The sequence below is a fragment of the Photinus pyralis genome, unplaced genomic scaffold (genome assembly GCF_008802855.1).
Source record: "Photinus pyralis isolate 1611_PpyrPB1 unplaced genomic scaffold, Ppyr1.3 Ppyr1.4_LG2, whole genome shotgun sequence".
Taxonomy (NCBI): Eukaryota; Metazoa; Arthropoda; class Insecta; order Coleoptera; family Lampyridae; genus Photinus; species Photinus pyralis.
Window position 1 is genome coordinate 1,723,375 of NW_022170403.1, and position 15,524 is coordinate 1,738,898.

The window sequence follows — 15,524 nt, forward strand, 5'->3', positions numbered from 1 at the left end:
TTCAGCTTAAGCAAGTTCTATTATTTTCATAATACTTGTGATATGACCAGGGAATATGTCTGCTTATTAGTTATTACCAATGAGTATGGTGATTATTTATGGCGATATACTTATGCCGTTTTGTCTGTACGTCAAGTAATGCATTATAAATGCTTTAATATCATTAAACTTGTTTATAAGTCTACATATACCGTTTTACCTTTTTGCCACAGCTATTGATGGACACAATAGCCAACGCTATCAGGAAATTATTATTATTATTATCTTAGCTTTTTCTCGCTTTATGCGGTTGACCTACAGATGACGGGTAATTACCAAGTCAAAAGTAGAGTATATCTATTGCTGTAGAAATCTTCGAGTTATGGATGCCGTTTTCAGAAGGACTGGTTTTTGTATCTTTGTGTGTAAGTATGGGTGAATGTCAAGTTTTGATGTTGCAAAAAGTTTTTACTAGTAACTCCTGTGACTGAGATGATGAGTGGAACTATTGTTCCCTTATGCTGTTGTCAGAGTTCTTTTACTTCTATGGCCAATGGTAAGTACTTTGTAATCTTTTCCTGCTCCTTTGTTATTACATTGGTGTCGTTTGGTATTGCAACATCTATGATAAATGTTTCTTGGTGTACTTTGTTTATCAGTGTGATGTCTGGTCGATTCCTAGTCACTGTTCTGTCCGTATGTACTGTCCTGTCCCAGTAGAGTTTGTGTGTTTTGTTTTGAAGTACATTTTGTGGTGTGTATCTGTAATAGGGCATTTCTGTTTCAATGAGTTTGTGTTTGTATGCTAGTTCTTGATGTATTATTTTGGCAGCCGTGTTGTGTCTTTCGGTGTATTCTGTACCCACTAATAGTTTACATCCCCCCGTGATGTGTTCTATGGTTTCCCGTTCAATGTTTCCTAGGAAACCATAGAGCTGAAAATTACGACGAGCTGACAGGATTTGGTTTTGTATCATCGGGTATAGAATGTCTCTAAAGATGCACAGGTTACATTTTCATTTAGATAACTTTAAGGATAGGAGCTTATTCGGTAGAACAAGGGGAACACTAAAGTCACTAGATATAGAAAGTACCGCAATCATCCGTCATTTTTGGGCAAATTTGCTGCCAACTTAAAAAAATTGACAAATAAAATCTGAATAGCTGTCATTTTTTATAACCTAACTTCATAGTACTGTCGTCATGTTTTATAAAAATATATACAGATATCTCCAAACAGGTGGAACAATCCCTAACATTAAAGGGGATTTACGATAATTCAACCGTTTTAACCGGATTGGTAGAAATCACCATAGAAACAATTGTGGCAATAATTGTAACCATAGCAAAATCTACCAACTCGCTTTAACCGGTTGAATTATCGTAAATCCCCATAGTTACTAGAATCTGGTAACTTCCACCATTTTTGGGCAAAAATCATGCGTTCTCTCTCTAACACACAAGCCCAATGGATTGCGGTACTTTCTATATTTAGTGACTTTAGGGAACACTTTCATCAAGACATAATGGAATTTGGGCACGTTACCAAGGCCCGCTGGAAGCATGATGGAAGACCATATTTGGGCGGTTAATAAAAAAAACTAATTATGTTTGCTATATTGGTATTTGTTGTTAGGTTGGTCGTCTGATCGTTCGTAATGTTACAATTCCTTCGTTCGTTTTCAAAAGCATTGCACTCGGTTATTAGGTGATTTATTGATATGGGGACTTGGCATTGTTCACACATTTTTGGTGGCTCTTTCCTCATTAGGTGGCCGTGGGTAACTCGGGTATGTCCAATTCTCAGCCTTGTGATGTCCACCTGGTCTTTTCTTCGTGTCAATTTATAGTAACCGCCATCGAAGAATGTAGTGTCTCTAATTGATCGTAGTTTGTTCGTCAGTGGGTCGATAGCTTTCCATTGGATTTCCCATTTTTGTCTAAGGTTTTTGTGGATACTTTTTTTGAGGTCGTAGGTTGTGAGCACTTTTTCGTCGATATTTGGATTTTCAGTCGCTTCTTTGGCTAACTTATCTGCGGCTTCGTTTCCTGCGATACCTATGTGTGATGGGATCCAGATGTAGTCCACAGTCTTGCCGTTGTTGTGTACATCCTCATTTAAGTCGGAGATTTGTTTAATTAGGGGGTTTGGCGATAAAAAGTTTTTTATGGACTTCAGTACACTTGTCCAGTCGAAGAGAATCACATACTGTTTATTTTCACTTTGTTTTATTTACTTTAGGGCTTTTATTATAGCTACCGCTTCGGCTGTGTAATTTGATGTGTCTTCCGCTAGGCGGTACATTTCATTATAGTCTTTGTGAACCCAAATTTTAAATAATTTTCATCAATACGTATAGGTACCACAAAACTAGGTAGGTAAACAAAAGAAAGATACAAGGAATTTTACGGGTTGTTTACTCTTTACTTTTACCATACTCCTTGAAATGACGTGACTAATATGACATTGCAAAGTTGCACAATAGGTCGAATCGCCAGTTGCAAAAAAGATTTAAAACCCGTGATATAACTGTGAGATTCAGGAAAGCACATATGCTTGTATTTAAACTTCCGTGTATTGTTATTGTTGATTGTTACCGCATTTTTTTTGCAATCGCAGAAGGGTAATTATAAATTTCGGTTAGACATAGCATCATATGTTGTTTCCAAATTTGTTAATTTATATTTCTTTTTTTGCAGATGCAGATTTATTTCTCCAAGGCAATTCCGGTTCGCAGTATTTATATTTGGAAACGATTATTGAAGAAACATCCGATGATCTGCAAAGTGATAAATCGGAATCATGTCCCTCCCCAGTTGGGTGGCTGGCAACGGACTCCGAATCGGGATCTGTCATACGGATTGGGAATTTGGGTAGGTAATTAGATGTGATGGAAGTAGGTCGATACTCGATTTTATAAGAAACCGTTACGGTGTTTAGTTGTCGCTTATTTAAGCATTCATCTTTTACAAATCGTTAATTGTATCGATTGCCTATTAGGGTATTCATGAAAGCGTAGAATTGTTCGTTTGATGTTTACTCAGTCACTTTCGTGGTTGTGTGACGTGTACTGCACTTTTAGTGTTAAATTACTCTTCTATCTGGTATACATAACAGTATTTTGATGTTCGTGTTAGAGCAATTATGCAGGCCATTAAGTTAGTTTATTGGAGAAAATTTCCCCCCTTCGGCCGTATAACATTTTTTATGTGTTACAAAACATTTGCATCGATAATTGGTAATGAAATAAACGTTAAACGATTTTATTTAAACAGTAGTCACTTCACTACAAACTTACAATAGTATATTAAGATACAAGTGTATAATCAAGTCTTTAAAGCACGCGCAACGAGTTTAAGGGCACGACGCAAAGCGGAGTGCCTTTAACGTTGCAAGTGTTTTAAAGACCAATTATACACGTGTATCTTATAGTATTTTTTATTATACCTGCAGTATAATTTAAAAATAGGAAATACAATGAAGTCATTTTGACGTTATACTCGAATACATGTCTAATTAAGTGGGCTGTTCGTAATTTCACGATTGCCATGGAAATGTCACTTGACGTTTGCTTATAAAAATCATCGCTTTGTGAATTAAACGATTTCCGTTGTTGAAAAAGATAATACACCGTCCATTAAATCGATTGTTGTAAAATCTAAACAAACGTTGGTAGGTGTAAAATCCAACTCCAGTAAAGCCTATTATAAAGAATATGAAAAGTTGTTTCCATGGATGAATAGGAAGTTACTTACGAATACATTCTTAAATACATCCATAATGCTGGCATATATGTAGGAAATGTCAAAGGTATTTAAATCTCCTATATTTTGGTGCATTCATTCAAAACTTTAAAGCAATGCTGCGATTAAAAAGTTGAACAGATTTGGAAGCATACCATAAATTACGCGCGTTTGTGAAAGCTTCAACCAAAGGATAGGTACAAAAGCCAAAGAAATGTTCTGCATTTACAGAAAGCGACCTAAGAGGTTTTTTATTTCATCCAGATGACAGTTTCAAATGTCATACTTGAAGTATCGTTACTTAGCAACTTTAAAGCACGTGTGTTTTAAAGGCCCTTTTTCGCACGCATTTGAGTGTTTAAAACGGAGATTGTGATTCAGGTATAATAAAAAAATGATTAATCTTAATAACATGATCTAGTATTTAATTTATTATTATTTATGCTGGCACTACTATAATTTATGTTAAACTCTGCATTTATATAATTCTTATGCGGGTTAATTTATGTGTGATATACACTTCCGGCTGTATCCTCCATGACGGCCTATGACAATATAAAGTGAATCAAAAATCTATCGACTCCAATGAAAATACTAATTATTTATTAGTGTTGCCGCGACTCGCGAGACGAGAGCAAGTCAAAGTCTCGTCTCGACCTGGTTCAGTTTCGTCTCGTCTCGTCTCGTCTGGTATCGTTTGGGCTCGCTTGGACTCCACATACTATCCAAAAACAGTCCTTATAAAAAGCACCAACAAGGCATTACAAGTACCTGCTAAGATTTAAATCATGAAACACAATTTCTCTATTACTTACGCGTATTTTAAGGATTTTTTTAACATTCGCATCTCTGGCTGTGCGGCTAAAAAATATTAGCTTTCATAAAATGTGACTGGTAATATAATATACATAACATAACTATGAAAGACACACTGAATTCTTTGTTATAGGTACTTAACTACTTAAAGACAATCTGACCAAGTTACTTTGTAAAATCTTACTTTTATGGTAAATGCGGTAAATATGTACTTACTCGTATACCTACAAACGATTGGATTTATTGGCATGAACATGAAGACAGTAAGAGCATTAAGTACTTTTAATATAAAGAAATCCGCCAAAACTTATTAAACCCAATTCTTGTTTGTTCAGTATAGACAATTACAATTATATGAGAAAGCTCTATTGATGAGACACAGGTTTAATAATCATCTGTCTGTCAATAAAATAAGATAAAGCTTTCGAATGCTTCCTGGATTTAAGAAAAGTTACTGCTATTGTATTCCCTATTATATAGTAATTAAGTCATAAATCAGTAAGGTCGGTGGTAAGTAAACAATTGGTATCCGTGCTACTTGAATGGATTTTCGTGATTAAAATTTAGGAAAACCCGTACAAATAAATACAAAAAAAATCTTCGAGAATTCGTAATAAACAATCGATTTTAATAAGCAATTTACCTAGGTAGGTATTTTAGTCGATACATGGTATTTTTTAATACTTATCAATATCATATATAATATCGACATAAAGCGTTAATTTTTAGTGCACTTTCACTTGCAAAACTTTTGTTTGTTTAGGTGATGGGCTTACGAAAAAATGTGTTCTTAACTACTGCATTCCTTAAAAAAGTTGGCACTGCGCATGCGCAAAACCAAATTTTGAAACTGGTATTAGATTTTCCTTTGTTCCAAGCGCCTATGTATCAAATTTCATTTACATACTTTTATAAATAAAAAAGTTTGCAATTCGGTTTATAAATGGTCGGGGCACTGTGAATTTTGAATCGATTCGATTCAACTTTTGGCATTGTGTATTATATGGCTAACTCTATGCCCATATTGAATTTCATGCAATTCAGTTCATAACTAACGGAGATGTAAAAGCGATCGGACATTTCTAAACAAAGTAATCGTTCACACGGACAGATAGATGGGCAGACTAACAAAGGAACAGACGGACAGACCAACAGACAGCAATACAAAATTATAAACGATCTCTAGGATCGTTAATAAACGACAAAAGTGTAAAATTAAGAAACATGTAAAAAACGGTTTTTTTAGTTTTTTTCTCAATCGACGCTATTGAAATATTATTACGCCCATGTACAGAGCCACCCAGGGAAGCACTTCATCTATGCAGTTATTATCTGGGGAAACTCGTGCGCTTCAAGACGCATTCTTGTGTTGCAAAAAAGCATTATCCGCAGAATGTGCCGCGCTGGAGCCTATGACCACTGCCTAATTCTCTTCAAGCAACTGAAGATATTAACGATTTATTCACTATACATATACAAGTACGTTGTATATGTATATGAAAATAAATTACAATTGACTGCCAACAAAGACGACAATCGTAGCATGCTAACACGCCATGCCACTTCACTTTATGAACGATCATCAAGATATATGGCTACAAAACTTTTCAACCATCTTCCACCACATATCCGCAATTGCGCCTCCTCGAGGGAGTTCAAGAAAATGACCCATAACCTGTTCGTCGGTCACCCTTACTACAGTGTTGGAGAGTATTTGAATCAAAAACTGCGATAATCTTATTTTAATGTTTGTTTTTTACTGTACTGATCTGTCATCCTGTCTTTTTACACTTGTATGTTCTTTCCATCACTTTGACAATCCAACATTACTTAATGTAATTGTAATGGAATTAAAGAAAGAAAGAAGTCTAAAGACGAGAGACTGTAACTTTGTCATATTAGCTTCTACTTGTTGACCTTTATAAATATCGATGTTGCAAGTATATTCTCTGTGGTGCAAAGTTCGTAGAATGTTATTCCATACTTAGCTTTTTGCCTTTAATATACTGCTTGAAACGCACCCTTCCTTTATGTAGTAGGTAATAGTCACTCATCTAGAGACAAAGCCCCTTCGGGAGAGTAAACCCTTTGATAGTTACGAAGCAACAACTTCAGTAATTCGCTAATTTTATTGAGCCTATCGCTATTGTCTTTTTCATTTGTGCAATTAAAACATCTAAGAAGCTGTTCATATTGGCGGCGTCCCGACATGGCATGGGAAAACACGGGATGGTAGTATAATGGATCGTATGAGAACATTTTTCGCAAAACTGGAAATCGAATCTGCCCCTGCAGGATGGAAATTCGAATAAATTTTTATTTAAAGTTCTTCTTTCGTTATGTGAGCAAAGCTGGATATTCTTGAATGTTTGGGTTTGGGACAGTTTGAAGTCAACAGCTTCTTTCTATACGTATTGGTACAATTATTGACAAGGAGATCCATTACTTCATCAGTCCAAAGAGACATGAAAACTTCTAAAGGTAAGCGTAATCAAAATGGAAGTGCGGTATATATCGTCGTATGTATCTTCCCAATCGTCGCTCTCATCAGAAATGGAACCTAGTGGATCGATTAGAATTTCGTTTATAGGTGGCGGAGTTGGATTGAAATTAGAATTATCAGAGGAATCATCAGAACTACCATTTGAAGGTGAATAATCTTGATCTTTATCATCATATGGGTCCTCTTCGCTGTTACTGTTGCTTTCATTTCCCACACTTTCTTCTTTTGTCTCAGCTTCAACTTCTTCAAAAAGCGTTAGTAACCTCCTTCCTCTTTAGGATCCGTTTTACTCACAAATTGTTTTAAACCAAACGTTTCTAAATATTGTGCGGATTATATTGAAATGAGTATTGAAAGAACTAAAAAATTAAAGTATTTTCAGTCTAAGTCACTTATAAAAACAGGTGGAATTACTGCCAAGCCCACTAAACAACTTCACTGTGTAAACGGTTTGTAGCAAATGGCTGCTTTTGCAGACGTGACGCACTACGCAGGAGTCTGAGCGGAGTTAGTGGCAGTGAATTCAAGGTCAAAATAGATGTCTTGATGGGACACTTCCCTGTCAACAAAATATATCTTCGGCATAGGGGCCTTGTAGCAATTCCAATGCATGCTACCGAATTCTTTAAGAAATCGTTTTCTTATAATGTTGCAAACATCTTTAATAAATTGTCACCAACTTTACGAAGTTTAAGTATGACTACGTTTAAAAGACAAGTAAAGTTCCTTTTGTTAGATGATCAACTCTCTATTGTGGCTTTTAAGGGGCTTCTGTATTGAACATAAATTTTTGGTTTAGGAAGTTCTGAGGAGGGATTTGCGTGTGAGTGTTAATGTATTTGTCCATATACCATGTTTAGTTCAAGTTCATATCTCATGATGTAGGGCCACATGGAAGCGCAGTGTAAATCGCACTGAATGTGGTCCTTTTTCCAATCTGAATGTACTTGTTCTTTTTCCTTTTGTTCTATATGATGTTCATTGGAAATAAACATTATTATTATTATTATTATTATTATTATACATATGGAGAGGAACTTTTATTTCTCGTGTATTTGTTATGAGAATATAGCGACTGCAATCGCAAACGTGCGCTTTCTAGTAACCCAATAATCGTCTGCAATTGCAGACCTGTTCCTATACACATGTCTGCAATTGCAGGCGCGTCCTTCAATGTGCTAAGTTAGTTTTATTTTTTAACAATTCCCCAATTCAACTCAACTACGCCATTGGCGTATATTTACTCCAGAAGACCATAACCCGACTTACAAATACAATTCAAATAAACCGATACAACGAAATATCGAAGGATCTTCAGTATTACAATCACTTTTAACAACAATTTATTTTAATCTTGCAAAATGCCTTTTATACTCATTTATAGTTAACAAAAATGCATTAAATTCATGTTTTGGGCATCGAGAGAATGCTCTTATCTTGTTCCCAATGATCTTGGTGCATGAATAACGATTTTGACATGTTTTGATCAAAATCCATGTGGTCGTCAAAAATGCATCAAATTTATGTCTTGGGCATTGAGATTATGCTCTTAGTTCTTTTCCAACGATCCTGGTCTTGATCCTGGTGCATAAATAACGATTTTGACATGTTTTGACAAAAATCCATGTAGTCGCCAAACATAGATCAAAGTCATGTTTTGGTCAATGAGATAGTGCTCTTGGTCTTTTTTCCCAACGCTCTTGGTGCATAAATAACGATTTTGACATGTTTTGATCAAAATCCATGTGACCTCAGAAAAATAATTTAACATCTTTAAATCACACACATGCGGTTATCAAATCTGCACACGATGTACTCTTTCAGCATCAAGATAATGCGTCCGAACTCGATACATGACCTAGGGAATAAAATCTGTTGACTTCTATATATTGAGCCCACAGTTTTTCCTGTTTCCGATGCACTCGAAGTTCTATAACTTTTATTCCTGTTGAACCAGCTTCCTGAAAATCAATAGCGTCCGTTCTTAATGTCCAAACTCCAAAGTAGCCGTACACCAAATTTCAACACAATCGGTCACGTTTAAAAAGAGACTTACAGCGCACACGGGCGGACGGACGACAATACAAAACTATAAAGGATCTGAGGATCCTTAATAAGTTAAACGTCATATGAAATTGAATAAGTGAATTAGGAGTTTCCCTACGCCTAATGAATAAAATTCAAAACGTAATTGATACAATTATTTCCTGCGGTTAGTTACAACATTTGACGAGATTGATTCAATTAATGTTACAGTAGGTACGCTTAATAAGCCAAAAGATGTTCAAAGCTTTTTAATCTCAAACGTATGATTTTACCGACATCGCAAAATTATGCATGAATAAGGTAGATGGATTGCATATTATGTCGGTCATCAACGCTCGATTTTATTCAAGTATTACAGTAATTTCGTTTCTGCAACAAAAAGCAGAAACAGTGTCGTGAAACTGTGAAAGTGCTTTCTCCATTTCACAAATTCAGCTGTTGCAACACATTGCAACTGACGTCGAGGCAAGTGTTTGAATAAAAATTTATTTCCGGAGACGTTTGCCAACATTAGGAGTTGTCTGTGTAATTACTTACCTTGACCTTTCTATATATTGCAGAATGCAGAGGGTCGATTTATGAATTTAAGAAATAAATGGAGGTCATTTATTACTTTCTTCGATAAATGCGCTCTTTCGAACATTTTAAATTCATAAGAAGGAAGGTGTATTTTAATGCATACATTTCGTTGTAGTGACTGATGAAGGCCAACATTAATGTCTACATAAACATGTTACGTTAAGTCATCCACTTAAAATGGTAAACCCATTGTAATTCTAATTAATGCACCAGGCTTTCGTGCGAAAGTCAAATTGTTAGTACCTTTTTTTATAATTAAGTAATGTAGAATTGTATAAAAAAACAAGGTAACATAATTGCAGGGCCTTGAGCTGAAGATAGAAACGATTCGAATATTCGTAATTTTGGACTAATCCTGATCCATTCATTCGGTAAAAATTATTGGATTTGGATCAAAAAGCTGTGTAAAATAAACTGCACGAATTTTGGGAGTATTTAGGAAAAGGCATATTAGTCCAGGGAATAGAGGGTTTTAACTTGCAAAATGAGACATAGTCCCGATTCCTTTTGCATGTCATAGACAGTCATCTGGTGGATTTTTCGACCTACCACTCCTTGTGCTTCCCCCGTACCACCCCCAAAACCCCCGAAATTTGGTTGGCTTCTTAGTTTTTCAATGATATCTTTTTAATGGTTCACTTTAGAAATGAGTGTATTATATACCGCGGGACTGAAGTAGCATTTTTAATCCCGGAGGTAAAGTTTATGGCCCGACCGAAGGGATGGTCATAATCTACCTGAGGTATTAAGACTACTACTTCAGTCGCAAGGTATATACGATATTTTTCGTACTTCCGAAACTGAAACACTTAATATGTATGGAGTTAGAGAACGCGTTCTTTCAAAAAAACGCTGCTTAACAAGTTACCATATAGACCGGGAGCCCGTAACACATTTAATGTGTATCATCGATGCGTTCTGATCAGTGTGAGAATCACCGAATTTCAACCTTCCACTACACGGAAGTGACTTCGCCGAAAAAAGATCGTGGACCAAAGGGTGGGAGCCGCGCAGGTGATGTTGTTTTAAAAAACCGGGATTTAGAATGATTGTTAATTGAAAAAAAAGTTAGACGGACGGCATTGCCGAAAGTATAGGGTGGACTATTCGCGAGGTGGCCATTTTTTTTATTGTAAAGTATTAATCAATAAAAAATTATCATTGCTGCATGTTCGGCAATCTGTCGAATCATGTAGTTATTTACGAAAACTCGAGATAATATGATCGCCGAATATTTTGGTCGGGCTGGGGCCCAGCCACCCCCGCATACTTTTGTCGTGAGGGCACAGCTTACTTATATCTGGTGAGGGTGTATAGTATGCATGTATCATAGATCCATGTTCGGCATTGATTTTATATTATTTATTAGATAAAATGTATGTGTTAAAAGTAAATGCCGAACAAATAAATTGGGTATTGACCGTCGTAAACCATAAAATCCAATTGTGAACCAAAACATCATTATAGTGTGCGTTCGGCGATGGTGTTTGATGATGAATAATAGTATAATTGACGGATTAATCTCACTCCCGAACAAAAGGATTGGATCTGTTGTATGTAATAGCGAAAAAAAGAATCTATAAATAATTTTCAAATTTAACGAAATGTAACTCCGATTTTGTTAGGTTATAAGTTGAAAAAAATTGCATATCACATATGCATCTATCAATTACAGTGTGCCGAACAAAAAACCGTTATCGCCGAATATTAATATTGCCAAGGGTGTCCCCCTTCGCCCCTGTACTGTTTAGTACAGAAAATATAGGATTTAACCCTTTTTGTGAGTTTAATTCACAAAATATCAATATTTGGAGAAAAAAGGTAGTTAAACAAATGGTTTAGAATTTGATTCTTTACAAGTTAGGTTATGTTCATTTTTGCTGTAAAGTTGATAATAAACGAGGTAATTCAATTATTTGAGTTCGGCCCCTTTTTTAGAGTTCAATTCAAAAAATATTGATCCTAAAAAAAAATTGTAAGGACCTAACTTGTAGCGGACAGACTTTTATACAACTTTTGTCCCTACGGTTTTTCGTTAAAATCAAAAATGGCCAAGTTAATTTGAAAAAAAATTGGCAGTCATAGGGACTGCCGATAAAAGTGAAAACTTAGAACTTTTACTATTAAAATTTAAAATTTCATAATGTTTGAATTGAAATTACCATCATCAATCTGGTTTTCACATCTATTGACACTACGGGCAACAATTTTATTAAATGCATGTTTATATGGTTTTCTATTCTTCAAATATATTACGGGCTGTACAAAATCATGACAGAATATAAAAACAAAACTTATTCAGTCATCATTTTCGATTCATATTCAAATATCGGAAATTTATTTGACGCACTATTTTTTTGATAGTATAGGGAAAATATTATTCATTTCATTTCAATTGAAATCAAATTTAACTCCACAATATTTTCATTCAAAACCTATGAAAGTTAAGATCGCCCCAGAATTTCAATTATTGATGTGATAGCGAAGAGCGCCCAGCGGTAGCGGTTTTTGTGTACCTATTTTTATTTACCTAAGTTCAGCTTCAGTTGAAAACTTAGTTGCGGTAAGTATGTTCGTATATTTTTACCTTTTACCTACTCTACTTGTAATTATAAATGCATGGGCTCATGGGCATTACATTTGGGCATAATTGATGTCATTTAATTTTAATTGTTATCCTTTTTAGAAATATTTGAAAAGGTCTTTCGTTTTTGCCCCTGACCTAATATAATTTGGCGCCGGTTTTTCCTGCAGCCCGCGCCGCCTTCTTCGGCCAGTCCGTCCCTGCTACTCACACATAGCCGCCACACAAGCGTCACCCTGCGCTATAGCTATAAGTATTTAATACATTTTTTGGAATAACTTATATCCATTATTTTGCGGTGAAAATTAACAAATTGGTTACTATAATCAACATCTGTAAAACGCTATGCATGCCGAACGCGCACTAATTATTATGACTATTATGAGATATAAGCATTTACTCGACAATTTACAACAGCTGTTGTCTACACCCTACAGATCCATTTAAATTATTCGGCAATATGTACTCTTTGATATTTGGCGTTTTATTGACTTGCTATAAAAATTCCAAAGGCGCATTAATGATACATGCATACTATACACCCTCACGACAAAAGTACGCGGGGGTGGCTGGGCCCCACCCTTTGGTCCACGATCTTTTTTCGGCGAAGTCACTTCCGTGTAGTGGAAGGTTGAAATTCGGTGATTCTCACACTGATCAGAACGCACCGATGATACACATTAAATGTGTTACGGGCTCCCGATAGGAACGTTGCGTTGGTACGACAAACCCCTTACAAACCCTATGCTATGGTAACAAAAATAATTTGGAAAGTGTCATTGCTAGTGTCATAATTTTGGTCGTGGGTGACGAAGGTGTATTTCATTTTGATAAAAAGCAGCCAAAGTGGCTAAAGAATTGATACCACCGAAATCCAAAAAACTATACCTATGAGCAGCAGTACGATGCGTTTAAGAAGTAGTGCCGCATACAAATTGTGGAACAACCTACTGAAATTGCCTTGTTAGTAATATCATCCTTCCGGGATTTTCACTTATAATATCACAAGAGCTTATAGTATATTATATACCGCGGGACTGAAGTAGTACTTTTAATCCCGAAGGTAAAGTTTATGGGGATGGCCATAATTTACCTGAGGGATTAAGACCACTACTTCAGTCGCAAGGTATATACGATACTTTTCGTACTTCCGAAACTGAAACACATATGTATGGAGTTAGAGAACGCGTTCTTTCAAAAAACAAGTTACCATAGGAACGTTGCGTTGGTACACCAAACCCTACGCTGTGGTAACAAAAATAATTTGGAAACTGTCATTGCTAGTGTCATAAGTTTGGTCGTGGATGACAAAGGTGTATTTGATATTGATAAAAGAGTAGCCAAAGTAGGTAAAGAATTGATACCACCGAAATCCAAAAAAACTATATGAGCAGCAGTACGATGCGTTTAAGAAGTAGAACGCATACAAAATGTGGAACAACCTACTGAAATTGCCTTGTTAGTAATTTCATCCTTCCGGGATTTTCGTCCAAATTTAATCCCGGCGGGACAAAAAGTGACACTTCAGTACTTGTCATAATGGAGTGAAGTTGTCACTTTAGTCTCGGAAGTACGAAAAATTATTTCCGGTTAATTTTTTTGAGGGCACGCATATTTTGAAAATTATATAATTATATATTATAAAATAATTATCAAAATATTCGTGCCCGAAAGAAAATTTCCAGGAATAATTTAAGCTTGCGTGGTATTCGGTAAGAAAATTTCACACCATAATTTGGATAAAAATTATCAATCCAATCTGACATTTTAAATTAATTTCACTGCTTGTCAAGTTGGCAAGGGTATTGTTGTTCTTGACATATGTTGATTTGTCATTTTTGTTTAACCGGTTCTGTCACAAAGCTTAATAATTACTAGTTTAAGACGTCTGTACGTTGAGTTTAAAGGTTTACGCAAACCTACGCGGTCGAGGTCGCTGTGGCGGTGGCGGGCAATAGAATGCACACACTTTATATAGGCATCGCATACTGAAGCGTTCAAGCGGTGCGGTGACGGTGGAGATCAGTGCAGCGAACAAACGCGGCGATCTAGAGCGGTGGCGGGCGACAGCTGCACTCACAGTTGGCCCGCCAGTTTGCGCCGCATGTCTCGACAGAAAAAAAAATGACAGAACAGAACAACTATAATTGAGTTAGTGAGAGGAAATCCAATTTTATACGACGTTACATGTAAGGAGTATAAAAATATAAAAAAGAAAGATAAGGTATGGGATGAATTGGCCATGATACTGGACAAACCTGGTGAAGATAAGTGTATTTGTTTATAGTTTTAGTACATTGTTAGGCATTAAAAAAAGAAACAAATCTATCCCGTACTCCAAATACCATATTTCAATCAATTGGTAGTGTGCGTAAAAAAACATGTGATCTCGCGGATTGAACGCCCTAGTGTGCGGCCTCACGTTCGCCACCGCTACCGCGTCCGCTACCGCGACCGCGTAGGTTTGCGTATACCTTAATAAGTGTATAGTGAAATGTCGCGATAATTGTGTTTTTAATATCAATAAAACCTATAATAATTAAATGTATTTCGTTATTATTTTGCTTATTAGTCGATATCATTAGAGATTTGCCAATGAAGATATTAATTCAACGTTAAATAAATTCTAAAAAAAATCATATAGGTAAGTATATCCACCATATCTCGTTCAATAAAAAAAATTACAAACTTTAGTTAAACCAAATGCTGAAACTCAGATGGGTACTAGTTCATTCTATCGCCATTTGCTAATTTTAGTTAACTAAAGGTGGTAGAAACCACCAGATATTCTTCCATGACATGCACAAAAATTGGAACTACTTCTCGTTTTGCAGGAAATGGTCCATTTTCAGTCTCTATTTCCCGAACTATATCTGTTATTTTTTTTAATTGCGATCTACATCAAAGTCTTAAAGGCAAAAATTCATAACAGTAGGACACTTTGCTTACACAGTGAGTGTTTCTTAAAAGTGAACGTACAATGCAATTATGCCTATGTTCACTTTAAAAAAAACGAATCAATTACAATCAGTTTTTTAACGACCATTTATTTTAATCTTACAAACTACATTTCATAGTTAACAATACTGCATCAAATTCATATCTTGGGCATTGAGATAATGCTCTTAATCTTGTTCCCAATGAGAATTTTTTTTGCTGACAGACAAAACTATGGCTTGTAACATTTTTCAAATGGTAATTTGCCTACTTATAGGGAACCCATGAAATCAAAATCAGAAAAATAAAAAAAATGTTGAACAACAAATGATATTT

The 15,524-nt window shown here is 35.6% G+C and overlaps 1 protein-coding gene across 1 annotated transcript in view; it reads left to right on the top strand.

Moving 5' to 3' along the window:
• Positions 1-525: 525 nt before the first annotated feature.
• The window catches only part of LOC116163058, an 87,933-nt gene continuing 72,934 nt past the window's right edge, over positions 526-15,524 (top strand). Inside the window, exons 1-3 of the mRNA XM_031476898.1 lie at positions 526-535; positions 2,523-2,603; positions 2,680-2,853. Of these exons, the coding sequence (XP_031332758.1) occupies positions 526-535; positions 2,523-2,603; positions 2,680-2,853 (265 nt within the window). The remainder of the gene's footprint in view (positions 536-2,522; positions 2,604-2,679; positions 2,854-15,524) is intronic.